Consider the following 17436-nt stretch of genomic DNA (forward strand, 5'->3'; position numbering starts at 1 on the left):
TCAGCCACAAGGTGGCGCTTCAGCCACAAGGTGGCATCTGAACTCTGCCTGTCCTGGCACTTGCTCACGAATCCTGGGGACAACCTCTGCTTGAGTCCACAGTGTGGCTTGGGCGGCTGGGGTATGAGAAGGATAGAGTACAAACCACTGTCCTATGTTCAGATGAGGAAACCAGGCCAGGCGAGGTGAAGGAACTTGCAACTCTTGTCTTGCAGCTCAAAATGAACCCACAGACCCTGACACACTCACGATTTACAGGGACATTTGATTAAGCAGAATAATGAGATGTTAGAAATGAGAAAGACACTGTGAAAGGACACAGCCAAGGTGGGAGTTGGGGCAAATCACTTAACTCCTCTGAGCTGCAGTTTCCTCATCTATAAAGAGGGGATGTTGATAGTTGGCCTCAGTTCCTTGTTGGCATATAGTAGGTGATAATGAAGGCAAAGCACCTACTATGAAACCTGATGCTCATCAAATGACAACTACCATGATTGAGTTAGACCAGGAAGAAGGCTCTGCCACCCATCCCCACCAACATGTTGTTGTTTGGATGTTTTTTCAGTCCCTGAGCTGGTGCTGCTGTCTTTGGATTGCCCTTGGTTGCTGGTTACCCAATACAGCACCCTTGGCCCGCAATCCTCTTTCTGCAAGGAGCACAGTGTTTGCAAAACAGTTTCTGTGGGGATCAGAACTTCAGATGCCCCGTCAGCTCTGCCGACTCCAAGTGCTCAAGGCCTAGGTTAGATTGGAGTGGGAAGTGTCCCAGGAGGGCCCCCAAACTCAGGGCTTCTTTCCTGTTCCTTGGGATGAACCTCTGTTACAGACCTTGCAGTGGGCATCTGCTGTCTGAGACAGTCTAGATGACACATATGATGGCCTTCGTGAAAACAGCCAAGTGAGGCGAACAGAACACGTACTGAGCTCTCAAAAAATTATCCTATTTCTTTCAGGCAGATTAAGCCCACTATTTGTGTGTGTGTGTGCGGGGGGGGAGACAACGGTGTCCTTTATTGATCTCATCCTTACAATAAAATAGCACCAATGGCAAACCTTGCGTTCAGGGAGCCGCGTGTCAGCTCTACTCCTCGGGGCCTAACTGGACCCCCTTCACAAGGGAGCCTCCAAGCACCTCGGGCATCCTGATTAAGTGCTCTGCTGCAGCACCCCCTCCTTCTGGGAGAGGCTTCCCAGTTGTAAAGCAAGGCTGACACCAGATCCCCTGCCTTAGGGCCCCTCGGAAGTGTGGTGTCCAAAAATTTGAGGATTTCAAAATCTAGAAAGCCCTCTGAGCACACAGAGACAGCAGCACATTCCACGAGCCACAGGACACAGACACAGAGCCCTGTGGGGGAGATGTGATTTGTTAAAGAAGAAGAAACACAAAACTGAGCTCTTGGGGAATGCAATGATCAAAAATCAGATTCCCCTCAAAATGTGTTCTATTCACAGAGTACATAAGAAGAGCTATGCCAGAATCAGCTGATCCTGACATGAATTTCTTTTCATGAACAACTGAGAATTTACATGTAAGATATAAGCTCAGTCTCTCCCCCTTTTTCCAATGAAAACAATAAAGAAGGAAACCTAAACAAGTACATGATGTCCCAAGTATGTAAGTGCTACCGTGTTTGACTTAGTGAGCTGTAAGGCCAGCCTCGACTTTCCCTGGGGAGCTACAGCATGACTAGGGGTAACCCAGGCCTAGGATTTAAAGTGAAGCCCGTTTCATTATTTCTGGGGAAATCGGCTCTAAGGCACTATCACACAGCCCTAGCAGGCTGTGGCAGTAGCCTGATGACAAACAGACCTACTACAGCCTCCTGGCTGAGGTTTATAGACTCCTAACTCCAGGGATTCAAATGCAAAGAGGTGACCCCCCAGGGCAGTTGCCCCTGTGAAGAGGAAGAGGAGCAGCCTGGAAAAGACCCCCATATGCAGGGGCAGGAATGTGTATCTTCTCAGAGTCAGCAGAGGCCAGGGCCTTGGGACACAGACGCAGGCTTCCTGGTCCTCATCTGGGAATAAAGCAGAGCCTACAACTCTGGAGCCCAGGAATCCACTGGCACCCATGCTCATGTGGTGCTTTGTCCCTGACCTAGTCTGTCTGCAAACGCTGAAGCCCTGAGAGACCCATAGAGCCCTGGACACCAGAGAAAACAGTTCTGGGGACCAAGATTGTGACCCACTTGGATGCAGGTAACTAGTTGAAAAATAACTATTAAAAAGGAAACTTCCTCCAAATACTCACCCTGAGCCTCCCCAAGTGGGTGTTCTTCCCACAGCTAAGTGAGCATCGCCTGGGTCAGGAGGTCAGCCCATTCCATCTGTATTCTAACCTCCGCTAAGACACACAATGAGCTCATCACCCAGAAAGCAGCCCCACTGAGTGAGTCAGAAATAAATGGACAGTCTTAACGGAGGAAATAATAACAGGAAACTGGGATTAGAGGGAGAATCAGCTAGTAGGCAAGAAAGATCCAGGGCTAGAAAGCTGAGGCTTGGGGGTGTGGCTCAGTGGTAGAGAGTTTGCCTAGAGAGCATGAGGCCCGGGTTTGATGAACAACTCTCTGGCTACCTTCAGGTCCTTGACGAAGCCCCTCCAGGCAATTATGGGTGATATGCCAGGTGACCATTGCTTAGTCCTCCAAGAGGCCAGGAAGGGAGGCTGACACAAAGAGGCTTAAAGCCAGCCTCCTCCTAAGGTATCTTGATCCTTCCTTATGGCATTAAGTGCCTCCAACATCATCAGAGGTAGAGAAACACCCGGGGGCGGGGGGGGGAGGGAGGGAGAGAGAGAGCAGAGGTACCCTGTGCAAACCCCGCTCCTACTGTGTCACTGGCGCTGTACCCATTGACCGCCGCCTTGCCGCTCAGCTCAATCATCTGGTGCAGACGCAGCTTCCGGCAGTAGATGGAGGCGGCCTCAGGCTCCAAGGCAATGATGAGCTGCTCCGAGTTCTCAGGAGAGGCCAGGCCTGCCTGGAAGACAGAAGCTGAGGCTAGGACCAGGGCTCCCTGGGCAGGCTGGCTCAGAGACACCATGGTTCCTGTCATCACTGTGCTGCTTTGTTGATGTCTCCTTGGTCTGACACTCCCAAGGGAGGGACACCCACGCTCTGCATGTTTGGGACAGTCCCACGCAGACTTTGGCATACTGAGCCCCAAACACTTCAGGGTGGCTAAAGAAATTGTACAAGCACCCTCAAGAAACACAAGGCTCTGGCCATGGGACCTCTTGCACTTGGGCCTTGATTGACCCAGAGTTGAGAAGTACCAGGGAGGAGGCGGGGTGTCTCTGGGCTGTAGGATGCAGGTGGGGTTCTATACCAAGTGGGAAAGACAGAGTTACAAAAGTCTCCAAACTTTGAAAATCATCCCAGGTCAGAGGCAGGTGATCTGTTCCCGGGTTATAGTGGGCAGTACAGCAGACCCCACCTTGTAGACCTCAGCTAGGCGAGCATCTGACTTGTACAGGTATCTGATCTGCTCTCTGTGGAGCACTGGGAGGCTCCTGCCATTTGCCTGCTTGGGGAAATGTATAAGCAGTCACTCCTGGTTGAGGAAGCCCCTCCTGGAACCCCAAGGAGTCCCTCATTTTCTAAATATGGGAAGTCATCCCAAGTATCTTATCAAAGCCTTTATTCTTTTCATAGTTTATATTACATATACATATCAAATATAGTCGTAAAAATTTGGTCCCCAAATTCTCATCTGTGGTCTCCATCTGCATTTGGGATCCTGGCCTCCAGGAGGCAGAAATGCTTCAGTTCTGTGACACGTGACCCGTCCCAGTCAAGCCCCTTCCAGGTCCTAAGAAGGGCCAGCCATGAAGCCCCAGGACCACCTTTCTGAAGGTGCTCAGAGAAATGGGCCTGGGCCTGTAACCAGATCCCTGCCCCTCCTACGGCCCTGAGCTGGAGCAGGAGGTCCACAGTGGAGGCTGTTCAGGTGCACGGGGTTTCCTTGGCCACCAACAGGAGGGACAGGGCACACATGGTTCCCATTACCACTGTGCTGCTTTGTTGATGTTTCCAAGGACACCTGCCCTCGTGCCACATCCACTTGGGAGGAAGCCCCTTTCTGCAACCCTCTTCTACACCAGACCCTCAAGGTTTAGTGGATTCTTCTCATGGACCAGGCATGGAAGTTTTCCTAACTTCGTGCCTGCACGAAAAACCTCTCCTCAGGAGGAGCTGGCCTAGAGCCATGGTTATAGGGGCTTAGGAGGGTCCATCAAGAGCAAGGAACAAGCAGATTCAGGTAGAACATCAGAAATGTGACAGGCCTTCGGAGACTCTGTCCACCTCCTTCACTTAACGTACAAAGACCAAGGCCCAGAGCAGTAGGGGCACCAGCTGTCCCAGTGTGCCAGAATAAAGGGATTTCCTGGGACATGAGACTTTCAGTGTTAAAACAGCACAGTCCTGCTGGAAGGTGTCCAACCCTTAAATGGTGGCACCAGCGCAGGCTGGGGTCTTGAGTAATATTAATCAGCATTTTGTTGTGATAAAAAACTAAACAAGAACAACTTAAAGGAGGAAAGATTCATCTTGGTTCCAGAGGTTTTACTCCATGGTCAGTCAGCTCTGTTGCATTGAGTCTGAGGCGGGATGAACAGTAGGGCAGAAGGGTGTGGTGGAGGGAAGCTGTTAGCTCATGGCAGCCCAGCAGCAGAGGTGGGAAGTCGAGGCCAGGGACATGATATAGTCTTCAAGGACACCCCCCCCCAGTGACCCATGCTCTTCCTGCCTACAGTTTCCACCAGCACCCAGTAGTCCATTCAAATTATTAGTCCACCAAATGAGGTCATTATCCAATCACTTCCCAAAATCCCCACCTCTGGATATCGCCGTCCTGGGGACCCAGTATTCAACCCCTGAGCTTTGAGGCATTCCAGATGCAACCCATAACATGAGACCTGCAGACTAGGCTCTTTAAATTGCTACTGGCTCTCCTGCTCTTAGTGCCTCTAGTTACAGGTCCCCAGCCAACCCTGGCACTGTGACAAAACTCTCCCGTGCCCCTCACACTCCCTCCTCGACGTTTCTGAGGCACCGTGTTTCACCAATGACTCTGGGACAGTATCAGATGACTCACTGCCTGAATGGGCTGTCAGAAGTTCTCCATTACAACTACACCCACAAGGAAATGTCGTCAATGGTGTCCTAAGGAGGTATTACCAGTAGGTTGGTGACAGAAAATCACTCCGTAAATATCAATGTCTCACAAGTGGCAGAGCCCCTTCTGGAAGTCAGGCTTTATAAAACCAGATGGGAGCCACACCTAAGTCCTACACCATCCACAGGGAGCCTCCAACCCCTGCTGCTCAGGATCCACATAGGAAGACGGAGGCCCATCAGCCTGGTCCAGTGGTGGAAGAGGCCAGGGCCACCCTTACGTGACACTGGTCAACAGGCCACTGACCAAGGCATGAAGAGATTTTTCCATTATTTGTTGAAGCAATTAAAAGTCTCCATTCTCCAGCTTCACCTTCTCCCAGGGTCACATTAGACATCCTTTTAGCACAAAGATGGTTGAAAGTTAAGGGGCCCAAGGAAACAGGGTGTGGGTCACACATGTGCAGTGCCACCAAGAAACCTTGAATTCTTGGGTCTCAGGGTCCCAGAAGAAGAAATCCAAAATAAGACCAGAAGGAACCCTTCTAAGGGACAGCTCATGCCTTGAAGTTTCCATTCTTGCATCTGGTGCATCAAGGGCCTCCTGGAAGAGCAGGAGGCCAGCTTCCCAGCACGGACGGGGAATAGGGAAGATGGGCTGCCAAGGAACAGCTGGGCCTGCATGGATCACAGTCTCTGGCTAAGTTGAGACTAGAAAATAAACTAGGCAGAGGGGCAGTGAGGACTGTGGGGACAGAGCCCCATGGTGCAGCCCAGAGACTCAGTGTTAAAAGACACAGGCAAAGACCCTGCTGACTCAAAGGCCACATTACTGTTAGTCTGTCTGGGATATCAACCTAGAGAGGGCCTGCGCTGTGACAGAAGGGGACAGGAGGTAGAAGGAGCTACATGTGAACTCCTGGTTCCTCTGCCTGCCCTGCTCCTGAGATTCCAAGCGGGAACTCCGTCCGACTTAGATGGGAAAAATCTTTCCATGGAAAATCAAATCAAGAAGTCCAGAGGCATGAAGTGCCTCGAGTGAAATGACACAACAGGAGGGTGTCTGGGTGTGCAGGTGACAACCCAGCAGGGCAGTTGGGACGCTCCTATATCCTAATATCAAAAAGAGATACCAAGCTAACCCCAGTCTGCCCCAAACAGCACTGCATGGACCTGCAGGGGGCAACTTTCATCTGTCCTGTCCCTCCCCAGCTGGTCTGGCCTGGCTTCCATGGCAATAGTTGTGACACATTTCCTTACAGGGGTTCCTCACTGCATCTGGGAGAAGATACAGACAAGGGGTAAAGAGGAGCCCACTCCAGAGGGGAGCAAGCAGCAAGATCAGAAAGGGGCTGTTCAGTGTCTGGGTGACCAAACAAAGCAAGCACCCCCTGTCACACTTCCCAGGAGAGGGACCTTGTTCCCACCAACAAACTCCTGCAGTGCCACAGAGAAGAGCTGCAGGGTGGGGGCGGGGGCAGGCAGCTGGTTCTACACAAATTCCATCTCCCCAGGAGGAGTCCCAGACTCACTTAAGATTCCAAGAACAGGAGGGAACGGGCCAGACTCTGAAAACTTTTGTTTCTTGCAGCCACTCACAACCGCGGCCCTCTGGAGACCCGTGGCTCTGTTTGCCTGAGATCAGGCCAGGTCAGCTGGAGCAGAACATGCTCTTCACTGATTCTGCCTTTGGAACTGGTACCACACTGCTCCTCGTCCACTGTGAGGTATCCCTCCACAGGGGCCCTGGCCGCACACTTCACGGATTCTGTCTCCACCTACACAGACAGTGCCTTTTCTAAGGGCATCGGTCAGGTCTCCTCGCCCTGTAGCACATAGTAGGTGCTCAGAAGGCAGCTGAAAAGGCAATGAATCGACCAGCCCTCTAGCCAGCCTCTCTTCTGCACTTTTCTGACCCTTACCTCTGCTGAACACACACGTTCCACAGGCACAACCTGGGAATCCTACAAAGTGCCTGAACCGGGAGCCTGCTACCTGCTACCCCCCCTGACTCCTCCGGGAATCTGGGCCAGCAAGAGCAGCCTCCTCATAGTAGCTTTTCAGAGCCTCGCTTTGTGATCAAGAGCTCCACTCAGCAGGGGAAGGCCCTGGGGAGCCCGCGGAAGTGGGTGTTTACCCCGACTGCTCAGCTCCACAGCCCTCCTCCTCTGCAATCTGCCAGGAAGATCCGCCAAGAGACTGTGTCCATAGCTGAGAAAAACGGCCAGAACTGGTAAGTGCTCTGCTGGCCTGTCATCAGGCTAAAGAGGGCTACAGCTGCACCACCAGTGGGTGTGACGCACTTCTGTCCCCTGGTAGGACTGTTTCTCATGCAGCTTGTTCAGACTGGGAGGCAAATGCAAGCTGTTAGATGAGATCATCGTACATATGGGAACATCATTTATTTAACAGGTTTCTGGAACCTTCTACAGTTAGACATTTTAGGCAAGATGCCTTTAGAAAAATCTAGATCAGTCCAGTAGAACTCTTTCCTGGTTCCAGATCTTTCCCAAAGGCCTTGGAAGGGGGATCGGCTGTTCTTTCCACTACCATCTTGTCACCAATGCTCTCCAAAAGTCTATACAGATCCTGAGTCTGTGGATTATAAAAGATTGAGGTTTGACTCATTTCTTCAAGAAGCACTGAGACCAGACAAGTCTGGGGAGTCCCATAGATGAAATATACCTGCGTGCATGGCTCTGCAGGCCTCATGGGCAAAGATGTGACTCACTATCCAGACCAGAGGATAGTGAGCAGAGGGCCATCCCAGGTCTACTCTGCCCCTCTTTCCCCTCCACCTGGCAGGTGGGAGGTGAAGCCCAGCCCTATGTGACTGTGTCATGAACTTGTACCTGGGAAGCCTCCATAAGCCTGAAAGATCTCCACATTGCCCACCCAAGCAGAGTGGAGGTGCCTAGTCCCCCAGCTGCCCTGACAGCCCTCCCATCCTACCTCATTCTTCAGGTTCTCATGCATGAAGTCAGTCTGGTGGGATGCTCTGTGGGCAGATGGATGCCCTTTGAACATGCTCAGTAGTCGCTGGGCTGAGGACTATGGGTTTTGTTCAGGTGTTGTATTAGCCAGGTTCTCCAGAGAGACAGAACCAGGAGGATGTAGAGATACATACAAAGAGACTGATTGGGGGCTGGGATTGTGGCTCAGCGGTAGAGCACTTGCTTAGCAGTGCAAGGCCCTGGGTTCGATCCAAAGTACCCCATAAAAATAAAATAAAAATATTGTGTCCAACTACAACTAAAAAATAAATATTAAAAAAAAAAAAAGACCGGAAGGATTTGGCTCCCAGTTATAGTCTGACAAGTCCCAAGATCTGCAGTCAGCAAGCTGGAGCCCCAGGGGATCCAATGGCGTAGATCCTATATCCAGAGGCCACAGATTGGAGGCCCAGGAAGAGCCACATTTCAGTTTCAGTCCACAGGCAGGGAAAAAACCCAGCGTCCCAGCTCAAACACATGCAGAAGGCTTTTTTCCCCACTCAGTGGAGGGTCCGTCCTCTGCCCTACTCATTCCTTCAGTGGGTTGGAGGACACCTAGCCACGCAAGGGAGGGTCATCTGCTCTATTCAGTCTAGCCATTTAAATGTCAAATTCATCTAAAACACCCTCCTAGGAACCCCCAGAATATAATTTTAGCCAGAGAGCTGAGCATTTCACTGGCCTAGTCAAGCCGACCCATAAAATTCACTCTCACGGTATAGGTATAGTATCTTTTTTATCTATATAATAATGGCGGGGTGGTATAGCATGGAGTGATGTAGCAAGCCTGACTTGGTTCTACCCTGGAACTCTTCAGAAGACAAGCTGAAGAGACCACCTATAAGTCCACAAAACAACCATGCCCCTAATGCACCCCCTGTAGCCCCAAACTGCTCCTCCACGAGCAACCTGAGCACAGGGACCTGTCTAGGCAGGAGATGAACCAAAGGCCTGCCACAGTCCAGGCACACAGAGGCCTGTAGGTGTGTCTAATGAATAAACTGATGATTTGGCAAGAATGATCTCTGCCATCTTTAAATCCACTGGGCCATCGTAAACTGCACACAAGTATCAAAGCAAAATCATAAAGAGTTAAAGCCTAAACAGCAAGAATACTGGCCCAGAAAATGTCCCCCAGTATGGAAAAGTCAGGCCCTGCCTACAGGGTGCCTCTGGGCTTCAGAAAGCAAATTCACAATGCTGGACAGCTGTCCCTGATGGGAGCTGCTGGCCCTTGTCTTTCTGAGGGACCACTTTTATTCCGAAGCCCTCCTGGGGCCTGGTTTCCTCCTCAGGCTCTCCAGTGTGGGCCTCACCCATTCAGAGAGGTCATCCTAGGATGACCTGCCCTGGTGAACTGACCAGGAACTGCCCCTCTTTTTTCTTAATCAGGCTAAAAATACAATTTGACCCTTTATCAGGTCACAAACTTGTTGCTCAAGTTTTCCTGTGGCCTGGGAAATGTGAGTCAAAGCCCTGAATCCTGAATCTCCTTCCCGAGGAAAGCTCTGAGCACTGGGCGGCATCTTCACAACGGCCGTGTCCCACTGCCCCATCTTTGGTGAAGGCTTTTGTGAACAGCTAGATGGCTCCTTCCCCCTTTCCATCTTAAAGAAATGGCCTTTTTCTGGAACCTCCACCCTTTTCTCTCATGCCTATGAAAACAAATCTATTTTTGGCAGATCCATTCAGGGAGCCAGATTCCCAAAGGAAGGGAAGAGGAGGAAGCAGCCGGGAAAGGGGAGCGCGTGCTGGAGGGGTGCTCCCCACCCTTGACGGTTGGCAAGGATGTTCTGGATGCTGCGAGGAGTAGGCCCCTGAGTGTCCAACCCAGGGTGCCACACTAGGGCTCCACGACCGCTTCACTATGCTCAGACTCTGTGGGGGTTTTGAATAGAAAGGCTCATACACATGGCCACAAACCACGTCAGAATATCCCCCTGCGAAATGTGGTCAGGATGTCTCCTAAGAGGTGTGATGGAGGCTCAGGGACATCTGCTGCCTTGGTGATGGGTCCCAGCTGGGCCTGAGGTTGAAGACTCAGAAAACTGACTCTTAGGATGTAGAGAGTTGTCCCAGGCCCCGGGACCCTTCAAGTCCCTTCCCATAGCCTCCTCTCTGTCCCCTTGGAGGCCTGTGAATACTGGGTGATACCTGAGCAGGGCTACCGTCACCACCATGAGCATCCTGGGTCCTTCTGCTGCCGTCCCACCTGCCCGGCCCCCGCCCTCACCTGGTAAGCAGCTTGTCTCATGAACTGCTTGGCCGGCTGTTTCCAGATAGCAGGCACCGTGATGACCCATCTGACATCCGAGTTCTCAAATTCCGAACCCGCCTGGTCACTCAGCTCCTAAAGTCAGGGAGACACATGCCATGGGTTAGGTGGCAGTGTGGGTCCGAGAGCACACCTCCAGAGGCTTCATTGAGAATCCAGCTCCCACCAGGGACTTCCCAGGAATCTAGCCTCTGCAACTTTCCAGGGTCAGTGGGGCAAGAGTCTGTTTTTTCGAATATTCAGCAAGAAGAGAGCTCACTGAATGTCACCCAGAAATGAGGGAGGTGGTCAGAGGGAAATCCCTTTGGTCACTTCTTAGTCTTTGGACATTGGACAAATGACAACCTCCCAGGCCTCAGTTCTCGTGTCTATACAAGGGTGATAATAATACTTATGGGTTGTTGGAGGATTGAGAACTGCACTTACTGAGGGCTTACTATGTGTCAGTCCCTTTGAGCACTTTGAGGGCCTTATTTCTGCAAGAACCCACATAGGAAGGGATACTAACTGTGCTCCTTTCCTGGATGGGAATGCTGAGACTTGGAGAAACTCAATTCCTGTGACCACCGCACAGCTAGAAAGTGGCAGAGCCAAAATTTAGACCCAGACCCAGGTCTACCTTGACTCTAAAGGCCAAGGTCTTAACTAAATTGTCACATGTCATCTCATGTCTAGAACAGCAGCGCTGGACCCACAGGAGCACTACTGGTGGCAGCCTCTATTGAGGGTGTCATCTACCTTCTGCAAGCCCAGCATATGAGGGGAACTTTCCTGTCCAAACAGGAAGGGTGCGAATGACATGACCTAACTAAGGACCACGCGGCCTTCTACTTTCAGTTAAGGTTATTTTGCATCAGGGGGACCCATGAAGATAAATGGTGTGGCCAAAGCATCAGAGATTTTTCCACCTGGCCACCACAGATAAGTCGCTGTTGGAGATCTCAGACTCGTATTCTCATCTGCAAAATGGGGAGAATAAAACAAACCCGCAGCAAAACTGAGAAAAGTTTGTGGAATGCCTGGCCTGAAGACAGCCTCTGATCAATGCTAGATCCTTCCTTCCTTCCTTCCCCTTCCCACTGCCGCATTTACCAGACCAATCTGAGATCAAACCTAAACACACACTAAGGCACTTCTGTATCAAAGTCAGCTCTGGGGACACAAGATTAACAGGCTGGTTTAAAAAAAAAAAAAAAGAAAGAAATTACTTTTCCTGAGGGTGTCTGATATTCCCTATTGTTTCGAATAGTTATCCCTGTTTGACCCACTGAACTCACTTCCTCTTTGACCAGTAAACAATTTTTTTGCTGTTTACTGAAAAGTCCTAATTTTAAAAATTGTGGTAAAAATATATGTGCCATAATATTTACCATCTTAACCATTTTTAAGTGTACCGACTAGTAGTGTTAAGTACATTCAGTAAACATGATTTTTAAAACACCCCTGCCCTTGGTCAACATAAAACAGCCATTTTTTTATGATTACGTTTTGTTTCTTTGCAGGACCTCGTGGGGCTTTGAAAAGCAGGGGAGCCGGCTGATGTGTTGGACCAGTCACCGCGCAGGCCAATTTAAACTCTTTGCACAGGAAAAGGGCTCAGAACATGAGGGATGGGCTTCTCTGGGCTGTCTGGGAGGCTGAGAGGAGCCCTTTGCTCCACAGTGGCTGGAGAGAGCGTGGACAGCAAAGGCAGGCAGGCTGGGGGTGTGGCTCAGTGATGGAGCACTTGCCTAGCAGGCACAAAGCCCTGGGTTCAATTCCCAGCACTGCCGCCCTCCTCCATAAAAAAAAGCAAAGCAAAGACACCAACATGGAGGATCTTATTATGTCAGGTTCCTCCACCAGCTGCTCTCCTTCATGACAGCAGGATTCGTAACCAGACTGCTTGGTGGAAGTGCTTTCTCAGGCTCTCCACGTCGGCAGATTCATTCTACTAGAGTTCATTCTGGTCAGGCATGCCAGTCCCCTCCCTAACCAGCAATGTCTGAGGCTGCACCCTGCTGTTCTGAATCCAGAGCCTGCGCTCTCTCCCTCCAGGCTGCGCCTCGCAGGCAGGTGCATCAACCTGGAGATGGAGCCTAACATGCTCTGACAGGCATCAACCGCCACCCTACCTTCAGCGCCTGCTCCTTAAAGTACTGCAGGGCATAAGCGAAGATTTCAAGGGCTTTGACTTTCTTGCCATTTGCTGCTGTCAGGTCTGTATCCATGGTGAGGTCCTGGTGGGGGGAAAAGGAATGAAACAATAATGAGACAAAGGAGAGATACACCTCTGACTTTGGGAACTGATGCTTGGAGATCTGGACAATCCTGGCAAGCCATGTATATGTTTCCCCATTTGACAAGGTAGACTAGGATGGTCTGGTCCCCCAAAGGGGCCTGGCAGCACTGTCCCTTTACTGTGTAAGAGGCTCCGGTTGTTCCCTATAGGCCCCAACGTCCCTCCCTCCCTCTTTCTCCCTGGACCATCTGGGGGTTTCAGGGCAATAGCAGAGGCTGGGAAGAGAAAATGGGCAGCAGACACCATGCCTGGTGCGATTTACATACTATTTCCATATGTGGTCACACATGGTCACCCTCAGAGGCCCCTAGTGGAGGCCTAATTCATGTCAACTCACTGCCACGCATGACTCTAAACAGACATGAAGCTCTCACTCCCTGATTAGCTGCCAACCAAGCTACCAAAATAGAAGAGCTCCTATTTTAAGGTCTGCCCTGTCTAATCCACTGGGAGCGCAATATGGCTGCCTGCAGTTCTCTGCCAGAAGCCAAAGCAGCTGCTGCACACAGTCCTTGGATGGAGACTGCTCCATGGAGCCCAGATGCCAGGTGGACAGAGGTTATTTTAAAAATGATGAGAAAAGCGTCTGTGGGGCTGTGGGGCAGAGGATGGGCAGAGAGTGGAGCAAAAACCAGGAGGAAGCCCCGGGCCAATAGGCTCATTAATGCCAGGAAACAATCCGGGGACCTCTGGATTGATGTAGGCTGGGTGACTATGCTCCGCCTTTGAAGAGAGAAGCAGCAGCGGGTACAAAACTGGCCTGGTGTTGACGTCTGCACGTTCTTGTCCCACCTGCCACCTCCCTCTCTTGGTGCTTAGCAAAGATAACCCAGCCTTTGGCCCCCAGGCTCAGGAAGGCCAGAGCACCAGGAAGCCACAGCTCTGAACTTAAAAAAAAAAAAAGAACTTGAAGTCAACAGTACACTGCCTCCGGCTGTACAGTCCCTGACATTCAGCATCAAATCCCATCAGGAGAAATGGGAGGAGTCACTTCCAGCCAGAGTCCATCTGCATCAGATGGAGACCCACGGTAAGGTGCTCACAGAACCTTGGAAAGCAGGGTGCTGGCTGCTGAGTCTCCCATTGACATTTGTTTTGACAGCTGCAAACATTTGCCGGCTGACAAAGGAAAGTGGTGCTAATGGGAGGAGCCCTGGACTAGGCCCTACCCTGTCCAGGGCACTGTTCTGAGAGATTTCTGCATCTTCATTCCTTTAATCTTTACAATTCCCCCACAAGCACGGAAGGTGCTGTCATCGTCTCCATTTTACAGATGAAGTTGAATGAGGCACAGGCAGGTTAAGTAACTTGTATTAAACCTCTTGAAGGTACGAGAGGCAGCAGTTAAACCCAGGCTGCCTGGACCTGGGGTCCGGGGTCTCAAACCTTATCACTCTCTGCATTTCCAAGTCCTGGGAGTTGAAGAGAGTTTATGGGATGAAAATGCTCAAATTGAAAACAACTCCAGCTTCCTATTAAGCTTCGAGCTCCAACGTCCATTACCGAACTAGCTTTCTGGGAACAGAAGTGAGGCCACAGCCTGGCATGTGAGCCTCCTGTTATTGGGAGTTGGTGTCCTGAGCTCCTCCTTCCCCACACTGAGGGTTGATTTGTCAGCTGTTACTGGTTGTTTCTTCCAAACCGATTAGTTAATAGCCACTGCCATGAACCCCAGATGTTCTCAGCCCCTGAGGTGCCCTCTGAGGTGCTCCCTGTGGTGCTCCCTGTGCAGAGAGGAGCTCCTGATCTCCCAACAACCCAACCACTGAAGGGGGGACTCCTGGGACAGAAGGGGGGCCAGCATCCTGTACCCAACCTACAGCCAGGGTTCCCTCTGACTGACCAGTTTCCAAGACAAATGAGTAGTTCAATATTCTGAATGTCTCTCTGACCAATGGACACCAGAAAGCAATGCGCCCCACAAAAAGTGTCATGTGTTCAAGGTAAATGGACCTTAATTTCTGTTGTGGAGAAACCTGAGGGCCCCTGGGCTGGGACACATCCCGCCCCCCAGGGCTGTCTCCTGAGGAGAACTCTCTCACCCCTGTGGTGTGCAGCTTCATCTTGAACTTCTCCAGATACAGCCACTGCTTGGCCTCGGTGGGATCCAGGTCATGGTAGAAGTCCCTGGCAGCGTATCCAAAGCTGTGGAACTTCCTCTCAGGGGTCAACAAGATGGTGGTCGGGGTCTTCTGGTTGGACACCCCAGGATCGCCTCCCTCCCATCGCCTGCCACCAAGGAAAGGCAGAGGTTATGAGGCCTTTGAAAATCCCAGTTCAGGCAGCACTGAGTAAGCACCCACTGTATGCAAAGCTGTCATAGATGTGAAGGTGTAGGTACACTCTGGTCCAGGTGCCTGGCTGTGGCCAGAGACAGGATTTCAGTTAGAAAGGGAAGGGGCAATTGCCACGTTCCTGCTCAATAACACATTCTAACTTCACTCTCTCACTCAGCACTTATTGAGGAGCTACTCTGTGCCACGTGCTGGTGACACAGGGACAGAAAATTTATGTTCTGCCTTCCAATAACTCAGGTAGGTAGGTAATTTGTTTTGGATTTTGCAGGGGTTGGGGGTTAATCTGTAAGCACTCAACAGCATCTGGTTGGCTTGAATCCTCTTTGAAAAAAATATATAAATGCCAGCCCTCTTAGATGGAAATGAGGGGACCAGAGAAGTGGTCTGAGGAGATCAGAGAAGGAACAAGTGCCCATGTGGCCATGTGGCCAGGAAAGTGTGCAGGACTCAGGGGGATGGGAGAAGCTAAGGAAGACTGGATCTCAAAGGGAAGAAGGACCGTCCTGGCTGCTGGTGAACAGGTCAGGAGTGGGCAACGTGTGTAAATGAGAAGAGCGACTGTGTCGCTGGAAAAGAGAGAAATGAGACTGGGAAAGTGGTGGCCCCGGGCTGGGGAGGACCCTAAGGACTTAGGAAAATCCGTGAATAATGGGGAGCCACCAAAGGTCTTAGATCAGAGTGTGACAGAATCAGAGCTGCTGTTCACGAGGGCAAACTGAACTAAAGAGGGCGGACAGGCAGCCAGCGGGCAGATGCAGAGTGAGACCTGGCCTGGAAGCCACAGGAAGAGAGAGGTCGGGGCAGAGGAGTGCCAAACCTGCCCAGAGGGAGAAGTGAGCCAACTGGGCATGGCCGTGAGCAGGAGCCCGGGCACCCTTGAGTCCGCAAGCTCAGGAGCCCAGAGGAGAGGGCACAGACAAGAGCTGAGAGCCAGGCCAGGGGAGCTGGAGGGAAGGGCAGGGTGTTGAACTCCTGGAGGGAGGGGTGGAGAATAAAACCCCAGAGTTCATGGGAGAGATACTGGCAGGAAATGAAGCTCACAGATCAGTGACAGCCAGGGTGACAAGAAGGGATGGGAACATCGAGGAGGGAAAGGGCCACTAAGGCGGAGCCAGAAGAAAGGCGGAAGACAGACTCAGGTGGTGGAGCAGAGCAGGAGTAGGCTGAACCCCAGAGAAGCTTCCTTCCTCTGTCACCAGAAAGAAAGGAGAGACAGGGAAGTGGGATGGAGAGGGCAGGTGACTCACGCTTCCTCTCTTCACTGCACAGAAGCCAGGGCTGCCAGGACCCAGGCAGCTTGCTCCCTTCCACGCGACCCTGGGAGCAGCCTCAGGTGGAGACTCAGCACAGAGGGGAACTGGGGCGCTCCCCTGGCCCCCTGGGGAGGTGGCTACCCCCCTGGCTGAGCTTAAACCTGCTCCCTGCACAGCACCACTGAGCATCAGTTGGGCCACGGTGCCCAGATGGAGTGCCGACCTCCAGCGAGATTTGCTGCTCCGATGGCTCTGGAACCATCCCTGGCCAGTTTCCCAGCCAAGCTCCATCAGGATGCAGCCTTCCACTCCAGGAGCCAAAGTCCCCGAGGTGACTGCATGGAGACTCGGGGATGATTCTCATGCCAAGCAGCAGCTCTATACGCCACTTTTCACAAATGGACTTGTCATTACTATCAACGGTGACATTTTCAGTAATGACCCCGTGAGCTTTTCCCTTCAAATTTTGATTCCTTCATTCCTATTTAAATGCAAAATATTACATTCCTCATTCCTACCTTTATCAGTCTGTATCATGGTTATGTTAATATGTTCTGACTGAAATAAAATTCGAGCAGAACCAACCTCCTCCAAGGACTCTACAATAACAAAGATGCATCTCTAAAGGCCTGAGCCACAGTGATGGTCCTCAGTGCTCCTTCAGGCAAATAAAATGCCTTTTCACTCTTTCTTTTCTATTTTCACTGCCTGACTCTCCTGTGGAAATAACATTTGGAAGCAGACAAACATTGATTGGCATTATTTTCCATCTGGGAAAGCAGCACAGATCCTGCCAGAGATGGAATCCTAGGGGCCGCTGAGCGCTATGTGGTCTAGTAGAACTGGCTTTTCATTATTTCCTAATGAGATGACACCCAGGCACCCAAGGGCCTCTGGAGTTTTTTATAAGGACAGGGCCTCAGGCTGAACCACATCTGGTTGTCAAGAGAATGATAAGCCAAACCTAGTAGGCTAGTGTTTTACACTGCATGTCATAAAACCACCTAAAAATCTTACTCTGGGGGTGATGCATAAATTTCACAATTAACCAGTTAAAGGAAAATCAAAACCATTTATAATGAAACTCAAACCCTCTCCTAGATGGAAAATTAGGATGATAAATCCCAGACTTCCAAAGTTTTGAGGGGCCACAGAGTCTACAAGAGGGTCAAAGATTACCACTGAGAGAGCCAACATTGGTGCCAGGACAAACCAGA

At 51.1% G+C, this 17436-nt stretch overlaps 1 protein-coding gene across 4 annotated transcripts in view; it reads right to left on the minus strand.

The window, feature by feature from the left end:
* Hspa12a (heat shock protein family A (Hsp70) member 12A) overlaps positions 1-17436 on the minus strand; it is a 148438-nt gene that overhangs the window by 11563 nt on the left and 119439 nt on the right. For all 4 annotated transcript variants that reach the window (XM_058581326.1, XM_046450386.2, XM_046450384.2 and 1 more), the window contains 4 exons: positions 14712-14898; positions 12503-12607; positions 10347-10463; positions 2811-2982 (listed from right to left, as the gene is read on the minus strand). In XM_058581326.1, the coding sequence (XP_058437309.1) occupies positions 2811-2982; positions 10347-10463; positions 12503-12607; positions 14712-14898 (581 nt within the window). The remainder of the gene's footprint in view (positions 1-2810; positions 2983-10346; positions 10464-12502; positions 12608-14711; positions 14899-17436) is intronic.

Source organism: Marmota monax, unplaced genomic scaffold (assembly GCF_021218885.2).
Source record: "Marmota monax isolate L192 unplaced genomic scaffold, Marmota_monax_Labrador192_F-V1.1 WCK01_AAM20220418_F8-fsc00004, whole genome shotgun sequence".
NCBI classification, from domain to species: Eukaryota; Metazoa; Chordata; class Mammalia; order Rodentia; family Sciuridae; genus Marmota; species Marmota monax.